This window comes from Trachinotus anak, unplaced genomic scaffold (assembly GCF_046630095.1).
Source record: "Trachinotus anak isolate AG129_WGS33_773 ecotype Australia unplaced genomic scaffold, CSIRO_AGI_Tana_v1 ptg000008l, whole genome shotgun sequence".
NCBI lineage: Eukaryota > Metazoa > Chordata > Actinopteri > Carangiformes > Carangidae > Trachinotus > Trachinotus anak.
In genome coordinates, this window is record NW_027273859.1 from 8,554,793 (window position 1) to 8,567,181 (window position 12,389).

The 12,389-nt window shown below is 40.2% G+C and overlaps 1 protein-coding gene across 2 annotated transcripts in view; it reads right to left on the reverse strand.

Annotated features, from left to right (window-relative positions):
* Positions 1 to 12,389, reverse strand: part of LOC139623795 (transmembrane protein 132C) — a 128,950-nt gene that overhangs the window by 17,067 nt on the left and 99,494 nt on the right. For both annotated transcript variants that reach the window (XM_071482342.1, XM_071482344.1), the window contains one exon: positions 1,083 to 1,226. In XM_071482342.1, coding sequence (XP_071338443.1) covers positions 1,083 to 1,226 — 144 coding nt within the window. The remainder of the gene's footprint in view (positions 1 to 1,082; positions 1,227 to 12,389) is intronic.

Below are 12,389 nucleotides of genomic sequence, written 5' to 3' on the forward strand. Positions count from 1 at the left end.
GTGAAAGCATAATTTAATGTGCACAGTGATTCATTATTCGGGTTTTATGTCACTCTGTATTTACTTATCACAAATTCCCGAGTTCAAAATTAGATAAATTAGTCATGTTTACATACATGATAGCAGTCTGTGACTAGAGAAAAACTTCCCTGAGTGTGCAGCAGTGAGCACGCCCCACCAATGCTCTGGACTAGAAGTCTCAGCAGCCCAGCTGTGTTTTTTTTTTCTTTTTGACTGTAATTTAATTTCCCTCTGGAACTCACTTAACCATCCCTAACTCACGCATAAGACATGATAAAGTGGATTGATGTGGCAAAATATCCTCCTCTTCTGTAGTTTTTGATTTCATTATTGCTCTTTCGTGTACATTACTTGAGTTTGATTAGCTACATCCTGATGTCCTTTCTGATCTTGACAGGTTCAAACATGAAACATAATTGGAAGGAGCCCTTGGCACAGTGCAGCGCTGTTTTTAGATGCTGAGCAACATCTCAGCCACTTGGAATTTGAAACAGAGTGCAGACACGTGATTCTTTTCTCTCGTTTTCATTGAGTCTTTCAATAGATTATTAAGGAGTCACTGGGATTCTGGTGGAGAGTGACTTCTTTTTTATTGGGAAGCAAAGCCACTGAGGGCTCAACTTTATAACACTGTAAGGTACTTTTTATTCTGTTGTGCCTTCTGCCCCAGGTTTGAAAGGGGCTCTAAAAATAAGGGAAAACTTGAGCAACCTGTCAGCAGTTGCTGCATATCAAACACACACTTTCATGTTGTTTGCTGGTGTTTGTTTATCCTTTCTGGAGGATTTATATAGATGTGCTAAACATAGAAAACTGTCTTCTGTCCCATTTTTAATACTTACAGTATTGATTTCACATAAGCTTTAATGTAATGTCTGTAAAGCTTGACAAGACCTGCATAGTGCAAGTCATTAAATGCATATTTGTTGTTAATCCTTTTTCTGTTTGATTTGTTGGTCATTGCATTTGAGTTGCTCTAAAAACCCAGATCAACTTGCAAAATGCCAACAGTCTATTACTGTGAAGAGACAAAATAATTCAAAATAGTTCATCTTACTGACCTTGACCACATCTTCATCTGTAGAGCGACATTTGACTGCTTCAGAGATGTCAGTCACAGAGGCGTCTATTCCAATGGTCACCACCTTTACTGGGACAGCCACTGTCTTCCCAGTCAGCACAGCAGTGTTCAAAATCTCAGAGTCCTAGAGACAGAAAGAGACAGAGAGATAGAGAGATTGAGAGTTCAGCACAGTAGTGGACAAAGACCTGCCAGGTCTCTAATCCACCCAATAACAGTCAGGTGCAAGTAACTAGTGGTGTTGAAAATGGCCTAAAGATGACCACCGCTGAGCAGACAGCTAATGACTGATGGGAGCTGGTGAGCTCATTGTCCAGGACATTGTTCCAGCAGCCAACAATCCATGTTTTTCTCATTTACTATTGTACCAGGTCCACTGTGCAACAAGAATCTGGTTTGAACTTCCCATAGGGTATTGGATCTCCAGACAAAAAAAAAAAAAAAAAACAACTTTCTTATTAGTTTTTAAAGGTTCAACATGCAGCATTTTGCTTGTTTGTTGAAATTTGTGTAGCCACTGTTGAGTAGCTGAGCTGCTAAATGAACCATAATCATCTGGGGGTTATTCTAATTATTATGAATGCAAGTATGAGGAGGAATTCACATACCCCTCAATGCCATGCTCTTCAGCCATCTGACTGAAGAAAGTAATTAGCACAACGCTTTGTTTCCTGTTTCACAACAGAAAACAAATGAAATATTGAATTTTATATTCAATGTAGGAAAGTATCCATTCTGTATCACATGAGTATTTTTCTATGAATCATTTCCGTCACCACTCAGACACATAATCAGTAATATAACATGAAGTTACTGAGTATTTCTGTTGCCAGGTTCGTTCCAGCTTTTATTCATGTTGTCTTGCTTCCACAGCAAATTGAAGGCTCTCTTTGCAGTCTCTGTGGTGGTTGTGATTACGCTGTGCACGTGTAATTGCCTGGTAAGAGTACTGCCAGGAGACATCTCAAACGCAGCCTTGTTTGGAATACATAGCGAATGCCATTTCTACCTTGAGTCATCTGCTTGGCCTCTTTTCTCATTGGCTGCCTAAACCCTTATGCTTTCAAGCACTCCTCTCCTAAGCCACAGCAGGGAGGTTGGATGGGCTGAAGAGGACATTATAAATTCAGGGTCATGATGAATGATAAGAGGGGAAAAAAGTGATGCCAGGAAAAATATGGGAATAAAATAAGAAGCTACAACAAAACAATGATTAAATTAAAAAGAAGCCAAGAAAAATACAGCTCTACAAAGTGAATATGATAAGAAAATCAGCATGTAACAGAAGTGTTATAATGCCTCTATAGAAAAAGCTTTGCCACAGAACAGAATGTATATAATAACTAAAAAAAAATACATATTCTCCACTTTGCAGAAAATGTAGTGTCCACCAACAAACTGTGTTCTTTCAATTTTCTTGTCCATAAAATATCTTTATTTTAATCATTTCCGCTCCATGGTTCATAGGATTTAGCTGTAGGAATCTCTGTTTTGCAAAGTGCCTGTCTGCTATTAATGCTTATCAATTCTTTAAAAATATACACAAAGCAATACTTCTAAGTATATGATTAAAAGTTAGCTAAGCCACTCCAATCTACGCTAATTCCATTAGACTCCAAAAATAAGACCGTGGTTACTACTTCTGTGCTAAGCTAGCTCAGAAGAGTTAAATGCTAGCCTCAATGTTTTCCTCCATCATGACTGGATTTAGCTACGGTGCCATTTAGTTACGTGGAACAAACAAGTAAATTACCAAGAATTCAACTGGATATTTTTCAAATATTGATTGCAGTCTCTCCCCATAGGGATGAGTGCTTTCACCGCTTTCATTTATCCTCTGTCACAGTAGGTATGAAAAGTATGCAGACAACTCTGTTATTGTTAGCAGGCTCCAGGACAGTGAGACCAAACACGGCCCACTTATAGACGGCTTTGTCAAGTGGTGTCCTACCTTCATCTGAATAGATCTCAGACAAAAGATATGATATTTGATTTTAGAAGCTGTGCCAACATACATGAAGTCACATCCATTAAAGGTCAGACAGTAGAATGTGTACAATCAATCAATTACTGACATAAACTGAACTTTGAAAACTAAAATTTGAGGCAAATGATGAGGCTGTGTGCAAGAGGGGCCATCGGCGTTTGCTGTGTCTGAGGAAACTATCCTATTTCCATATTGGACTTTGATGAACTGATTTGATCTTTTACACTGATGTAATGGTTTGTAAATCTACCTTTAAAGTGCAGGAATTTTCTGAATCATGTTGCTAAATGGTCCAGTAAGCTGATTCATAGTCCCAAAGTGCAGGACAAAAAGCTTTGTTCCATCAGTCATCACTCATATGAATAAGTTGTAGTTACACTGCATAGAAGCAATGTTTAATTATTGCATTTTTTTAATGTGTGTGTATGTAAGATTAATGATTGATGAATGATTAATGATTTTGCAGCAAACCAAATTTTCCTAGGGGTACATATAAGTGACCTACCTATAACTGACCTAACCTAATCTATATGTAAAACTTAGTTTTACCTTTAGCTAAGGATAGCTGTGGCTATCTCACCAGTGAGCATTCACTTGCAAGACAGAGTGCAGTTATTGTGGTTTGGCTTGGGTGTAACCTCTGTTTTATAGTCACTGGAAACTTTATGTGGTTGTTTTTTACACTGAAGTTATATAGCATTACGATTCTAATAAGACAAAACACACACTAGAAAGCGAGGTATTAACAAGCGAATAGTATATTCAATTTATTTCATAAAATTCATGGTTCAACTTAACCTTTCAGGAGTCAGTCAGGTCTATCTTTTGTAGGTAAGCACTTACAGCCTGAATACTTTTAAATAGCCTCTATGTAAAAAGCACCAATGCTGTAATTTGCCTGTGGACTGTGGTGGAGATACTCTAAGTGAGTGACCTCAGGAGTCTAGATATCCCTGGTACTTTGAATTCAATGGTAGAACTTCATTACACTGAACAGAAATCTTAACCTTTAATTACACATATTCACACAAGGACATACAGCACTATTGTCACAGAAGATAATTGGGGCCAGTTACAATAAGTTTGAGAAAACTTTTTCTCTCTAGTCACCCATGCACACTAAATTGTCTCTTCTGCCTGTTCAGCTCAAAGAAACTTGTGCTTCAATTACACAAATTGCAAAGGAACCCTAGGCACCTCAGTAAATAGCTGCCATTGAGGTCAAAGTGTACCTCTCGATACTTCTACTGTATGACAAACAGGGCCTTCTCACTATTGGGGAACTGAAATGCCTTAAGATAATTGTACAGCATGGCAAAAGTCTCTCATTGTAAGCTGTTTTCATTCTGCTCTTGGGATGGTCTCACACAAAAGCATTGATTTTCTTAATTTCAATTTGCAGGAACCCCAGGCCACCCATTTGTTTCCCTCTGTATTGAAGCCAGCACTAAAGACACTTCAGTGTTATTCTATTGAGGTAGCAACTGTTATTTTTCTCCTTTAACAGAGAAGCAACCTAACTCTGGAGTGATGCCTGTTGAATAAAATGTCACATTCATTTCAAATAATATCACTAAACCTTACAAGCGAAGGCAGACAGGACCAAACCTTCAGTGTCTGACTCAATGTCATCATTATCATGGGTATTTCACAGTCAGCAGGAATGTGCATAAAACTTGTGCACTGCTCTGTTAAGTTGCTTTCTAAAGACTCATCCTGTGTTTATGAGCTTGAGAATCAAGAGTCATTCAGAGAAAGAGAAAAGGAGGATTAAGTTTGGTTGAAAGGAGCCTGGTCGTTTGTAAGCATCAATTACTGAGTCCATTCAGCTTTGGAGTGAAGTGATTATTAGTTGAGGCAGTAGATACCAATGAGTCGCAAAAAATACTTAATCTTCAAATGAATTTTCATTACAATTTTATAGACTGTGACAGTGTTATATAGCAATATAAAACCCCTCTCCCTGTGCCACTGACTTTGATTCAATTCCCCTGTAAATTAATTCTTTGTCTACCGGGAATCCTCCATTTCCAGAGGGTCGTCTATAATACATGATGGGGTAAATGGTTGGGACCTAGTGAAATCGAAGGCTAATGTTAGATTACAGCAGCTGGAGATGACCCAGCAGGTTGAGACCAGTGGAGAGCAGGGCCTGGCAGTAATAAGCCACAGCGGGATCCCATAGTGATGCATCAGTGGTTCACACACTCAGACACAGACAGTGCAATTAAACACAAAATGGAGAGCAGTGGTGCAGTGTCACTCAGTCAGCTTACAGTAGTGTGAATGAAGACACAATGGAATATGGGCCTTTGAAACTGGAAAAAATGAATGTATTGCACGTTGAGAAACAAAAATTAATTTTAACTTTAGTTCTGTACCTGCTGTGTTTTATCATCATTATTATTTATTTATTATTCATCATTTTAGAACATTTGAATCAAAAAGCCTTTATTGTCTTTGTAAGCTCTGCATAGCTGCTATGTGTAGCAATGTGTGTTACTAAATACCTTGTTCACATCTGTGCATTTATTTCAGAAACAGAAATGATAAGAGCAAATAGTAGTCCTTGATACGACGCAATATACATATTGCAGCTTGAGCGTAGATAAGGGATGCAGATGTGTTGCAATGTATAAATGGTTTCAGTTTTCTGTCATAAAGCAATCTCCCTTTGTATCAAATAAAAATCCAACAGATTTCCTGACAAATGTAACAAAATTGCACATTATGTAAAGTGCTGTAAAGCCTGAGCCTGTTAGTAATGTCCTCATTTGTTCACATTTATGGTCTTTTGTTTCATGATTAATGTGGCCTGGATTTATTAAGGGGAAATCCATCGCAAAGCCTGATGTTAAGCCTGATGTTATTCAGAAATAACAAACCATGCAGAGTGCATTATTTTCATAAATGCAAGGGTATGGATTATCGCACATATAAAGCACCATGGCCACTGACTAATTATCTAAATGTACAGCAAAATATATTGTTTATTCATATTTTCTGGCAATATGCATTTTAAATAAAATCGGCATTGTCTTTAGCAGAGACAGATGAATGCATTAGGGGGCCCAACGGCAAAAATGCCTTGAAACTAGATTAAAAGGCATGTTTGTAGGGTCCCTGATGTAGGGTCCCCCTCTACAAGACAGATTCTCAATATTATGCCAGAATGCAAATGCCACATTAAAGGCCCTGTCATCCCAATTTCGATTGTGCTTTTACTTGTACATACAGTATTACTATACACAATTACAATTAAATCACATAGTGAGCCTGGGGCCTTTGGGACACCTAAGGCCCAAGTCCAGTTGCTCACTATGCCCAAATGGTAATGGTAAGTAAACAGAAGCTGCATAGTAACACCTGAACAAGTAGCCATCTTACCTGTAGGCATTGGTTTAAAAGGGTGATTTAAAAGGAGCATTTATGTGAATCAGGTTCTACTTGTCACAGCTTTCTTTCCTTCACCTCTCTGTGCTCCACACTGACAGAAAACAAGATAATAAGATAATAATATTTACATATCACTGAACATTGAAATGCTTAAACAAAGAACGCGGGAGACTAATGCAATTGAACAAGTGCTCTTTTTTTCATATTTCTAAATATGTTTCATACAGTTTTTTGTTCATTTGATTCTCAGCTGTTGATTCGGGTGTTTGTGCTTTACTTACAAACCCATCTGCTCCCGCAAGTCTCACAGATAGGAGTCTTTTTTGTTCAATAATCTGTCGGAGAACTGCCTGTCTGCTTTATCAAGGATCTCTCTGTTAGCATTCAGCACGCTGCTGTGGCTGGTAATGTGTTCTGGGCCGTAATTTCTGCCTGTGTCTCGGTTGGATCTGAAAATAAGTGAGATTTATGGTGTCAGCCTGAGTGACACGGGCAGCATGAGAAGTAGTGAAGCTGCCTGTCCGGGTGTTACGATTAGCCTCTGCTTCTACCCAGTGCTAACACATCCACATTCTGACCCCACCATTCTGGCTACAGCTACAAACGAACAGGTCAAGCTCAGTGTTCACTGGGGATTTTGTGCATAGTGCAGCAGAGAGAAGAGAGTGCGGTAAACAGTATATATGCTTTAGACCTAATCTGCTGCTTTTACCACCATGATTGATGACTTGTCATCGGGTCTCTTTATGATCTTTCATGTCATTTCAAGAGCAAAAGCATTAAAAAAGGCCATGAAATATGCCAATAGTCAGCTAACCTATAGTGAATGAAATATTCATAGTTCTGATAAACATTTTCATCCCTCGGTGATGAAGTATGCGTATGTGTGAGGAAACCGAAATGGGAGCGGGGGGCTAGTGCTGTAGACATTAAACACCACTCAAACAGTGTCCTGAGGCGATTAAGCAGACTAAAAGAGACATGTCCTTTCATCAGCTCCTCTCTCACATTGTGCATTGCTCAATGTGGCACTTCCTCCCCTCTATTCCAGTGGGCGTTTAATTGGCTAGAATCGAGAAACATAGAGGAGAGTGGGAATAAAGGCCTTGGTAGCACCATGCAGAGCGATACATCACTGCATGACAGTGCACTGAAGTGGTGGGATGATTGTGAAGCCAACACACTGCCTTTTAATGAGGGTCCCTTCCTTGCTCCTTTCTCTTCTCTTCCCACTCCTGCTCCTCCAAGAGTCAACCAGTTCCTTTCCCGTCTTCCCCTTTTTCCTTCTTTCTTCCCGGCTGTCGGGATAAAGGTGGCTGAGGTACGTGGCACACAAAGACCCATCTCAAGTCAGCAGTCACCCCTCGCTGCCTCCTAAAACACTTCTAACCGTTTTTCAGCAGCAGTGCCCTGTCTGAGGCAGACGCCGGTCAGAGATCTGATCTGCTCATTACTGCTGGCCATGGCTGCTCGGGAGAAGATTAACTCGATGGCTGCTTTGATAGTGGATCCGCTCCAGAAAGTGTCAATTTAAAAGGAGAGGTAATGAGAGATCATGCTGAGGATCACATGGACACAGTGAACTGGTGCCACTTTAATAGGTATCTCATTCAGTAATTAAGAGACATTATAGAAAGGGCACTTCAGACCCTGTCAGAGGACATAATAGAAGTCAGCCACACAAAAGTGGCCGTATGTGAATGAGCTGAATTGTTAGGCTGATTATACACAAGTGTAGATTGTGACACATTTGTGGGTGTACCTTCAAAAATACACTATAATCATTTGTGAGAAATGTAGTGAGTTTTTTTCCATTAGTATGCATTTGTAGGCATTTCTAGTGAAACCCTTGAGAAAACGTGCAGATCCTTTTATTAGATACAAATATACTCTACCTAGAACTATTTCGTCGTGACCAGGTACGGAGCATAGTTTTAGTTCAGGTGCAACACCAAAGTCATTTTTAATTAGCTGATTGACAATAGCTGTTTTTTTCATGCTTCACAGTGACCAGCTCATTCATCAGCTACTTGGCTACCAGCTGACTAGTTACATCCAATTATATTCAAGCACTGAATAATGTATCCTCACTGTTACTTTACTCTTACACAGCCTTGCCAATGCTTTTCGCTGCTGCAGCTTCCTCCACCTTCCATACCTTTTCCTCATGGGCTAAGGTTTATCATAGACTTAATGTGCGTGGACCACCAGTGTTCAGTGTCACGTTTTAGTGGTAATGTTGCCACCATGACTGAGACTGGTACTGCGTTTAATGACATCCAGCTAGTGTTCATGTATGTGTGATAATTTTACTACAACATGCATAGCAACACTAGTTGCTGTGCAGTGTGTGAGGCGCAGGGGTGATCCGATAGCAGAGTGGTTAGGCAAGTCTCCCCGGCTGGAGTCTTTGCAGCACGCCATTCCCTTACTCTCCATCCGTTTCCTTTCTCTCTTCACAGTCCTGTCCAATAAAGACATTAAAATGTCTGATTTTGTTTTTCTCTCCCTCTCAACAAATTATATAGAACGCTACATCTATAGCAATAACAAAAAGCTGACAGGTGTTCTACGTAATAATGTATGCCATCATATCAAATTATGTTGTGTTATGTTATCGTATGTTATGTCTTGTTAAGTCTTGCCGTCTTACGTCTTCTTACGTTATCACTTTCTTTGTCTTTATCTTGCCTCACCAAATAAAATGAATAAATAAATAAATAAAAATGCCAGATAAAAGGAAGGAAGAAAAAAAAAAATCCATGCAAGATTGCCACAATACTATTGAAGAGGTAGGCCCTATTGGCTTTGGGATTGTTCAGGGAGTTAGGTGGTCCATGAGATTTATTTTGATGGTTTGAAAAACTTTGAGAAACACTGTAGATCAGTTTATTTCCTAAGATATTGAACTGTTCCTTTACAGTAATAAGCTCACTAACAGAATCCTCATTGCTGCTCAGATTCTTTGAGGGCCCTCAAATATCAGAGCCTTTACTGACTAAATCTAAATGTATAACCAGTTAAATGGCCAGTTCCAAACATAAGTGCCTCTGACTGAAATAGAAGAATAAAGCATCTTCTTTCTAAATGTCTGACCTGAGTTTGACAATCAAGCCACTGTGACTGTAAAAGCAGCAAAGTAAGAAAGAAAACATCAAAAGACAAAACGGTTTGCACTGAACCTTCGACACACACACACACACACACACACACACACACACACACACTAATAAAAAGTGCTGCAGAAACTTGCACAGAAATTCCTAAGCTTAATGGTGGTGTCAGTGGTGGAAAGATTTATACTGTATTGTTGCCTTCACAAACTTCAAAAAAAGGGCAGTCAATGACATATCAAGAGCTCATACTTATTTTCATCTGAGCTGCTTGGGTGCTTGCTATGTAAAAGGATTCACAAAACAGTTCATGGACAGTATTGATGTTTTAGTCACATTGAATTGCTCTCAACTATAAATTATTAATGAGAGCACATGATTTATGGGTAAACTTTGACTGCATAGAGGTGTCACAATGATATGCTGGTGACAGGACAAATCCCCCCACAAATATTAGTTACATTATGAATCCTTAATCGACATGTCATTTTCTATGGAGCAAAGGGGTGAATATGAAATCTTATCAAACATCACTGTTTAATTTCTAAAAGAAACATAAAGAATGTAAAGGAAGACATTTGCTGTGTGACAGGCAAATGTGTAGGTTTATGAACTGCAGTTAGAGCACATCTTCAGGAGAGTCCTTGATAATGTCTGCACTTACAAAATCAAGTTTAAAAAGAGGAATTATTGAGGTGAGAAGAACGGAGGCACCCTCTGGAGCTCAGTGACCATGAATTGCAGACTGTGTAGCGAAAAGGAGCTTTTGAATAAAACATGGCTGGACATAGAAGTACTATATTTTAAGTTTATAGGACGAATCTTCTGCGATTCTCATGAATACCATACCTGTAATACATCTAGATCAATGGGTCAGGAGGGAGGAGCGGGTGTCCCTGGTGAATTTCAACAACAGTCAGACTCAGCTCTCAAAGAATTAAGGTCAGGCACCAGGGACACGAGCGGCTCTCTGCTCACCTATGAGTGAGAGAGCTGCAGGAGCTCAGGGTAGAGAGCTGGCAGACGCTTTGACCGATGCTGGCGCTGGTAAACCAATGCCTTGCTCGTGCTCCTGCTGTTTGAGCCCGGGCCTGGAGGCCAGAAGGCAGGGAAACAACCCTGCCTGCGCCAGTCTGCTCGATTTCAGCCTGATATCTATCACACTCAGGCAATCGATGAAGAGTTCTTCACCAACAGCCAACCATGCCTATAGGGGGATGACCTCCTGATCTTTGTCTGATTTCTTCACCCATCTCTAATCGAGATCCATACTGCCAGCTTAGCTTGGCTTAGCTTGGCTTAGCTGCCCTCTGGACACAGACCTCTCTCAGCAGGCACAAAGGTCAGCTCCACTGTAGAGTCCATTACCACTAAAAAATACACACATTCCTGTGAAACCTCAGTGGGCCGGGATTAAAGTCAGAATGAATAGAACCCAGACAGAATGTGAAGTGGGATGTTAACAATTATGGGGAGATGTGAGATATGGACATGTGCAGACCCTGTCACTCTGAGATTGATCTGTCAGCCTGGATCTGCCCTTCACATCATCCCTGCATTTTTTTTTCTTTTCTTTAGCCTTGCTTTACAAAATTTCTTTCACCATTACTGACAGTGTTAGGAGAACTGAGAGGGCTGCAGCGATGGGAATGAAGGTTTGCAGCATTCCATTGGCAAAACTAGACTATAAGTGGTTCCACAGGGTACAGGTCTGGACTGCTTTCTGTAGGCACAGCAAAATAAACTTTAACTTAAATGCGATGTTTCATGCATAAATCGTACAATGCATCGTGGGCCATCTTCTGAGAATTGCTGTGGCACAGGAAACAAGTCATTTGACCTCACTGCTGGAGGAGCTTTCAAAAGCATTGTGGAAAGGTTATCTTTCTTAATGGAGACTGATAATTCTCTAAAGTCACTGTAATGAGCGAGCTTTGCAGAAATATGTCCTGCAGCAGCAAAATGTATTCATCCAAGGCTCTAATCACATACCACAAAAACAAAGCAAGGTTGCGTGAGAGTGTGTTTTAAAAGAGAACAAACCCAGCCCACTCACTTTTAGCTTTTCAATTACAAAAGGATTTCTGAGCATACAATCTCCTACCCTTAGTGACACTGGAAGAATTTGCAATTAAATCTTTGTGTATCTACTCCTTTTGAAAGCAACTCCCACTTTGCAGCAGTGTCATGAAAAGGTGCAGGGGTTCACCCACTCACTTCCTCACTTGTTACTGTACCTAAGTCTCAGTGAAAATGAGTGTCAGTTCGTCCAAACACTTTTTACATCCTGCGGTGACAAAGGAATTATGGAACGTGGAAAATGTTCGGCTGTACAGCATCAAGCAGTCCGTTTGTGCTCTGAATTAGCCGAGCATTTATCACAATCCATTGTCCCAATTAGCATTACATGTAGCATGCCACATGTGCATACTGCAACAGCCTCAATTAGTGCTACCACTTCATCACCAGTCTCTGTGCTGTAGTAGATGCTAATGGATTGCTCGCTTGGGGTCTATCCATCAGCCCCTTATTGCAAACTGCAGACTCATGTTATGTGGAAAAAAAAAACACGCTACTGTTATCCTGTTCCACTAAATCGACAGGGGCGTGCAACAGAGCCTCAACACAAGTGGAACAGAGTGGCTGAGGTTATTAGCCAAGGGAAATCAGGTAGTTCCATGGAAGGCGTACAGCACATGCTCTTCTGATAAACAGCTTGCATGATATTTCGTGTGCATGTGGTGCATCTCTGCAGGATTAGCTGGCTCATAAGTGCTTATGTCTCTGTGTC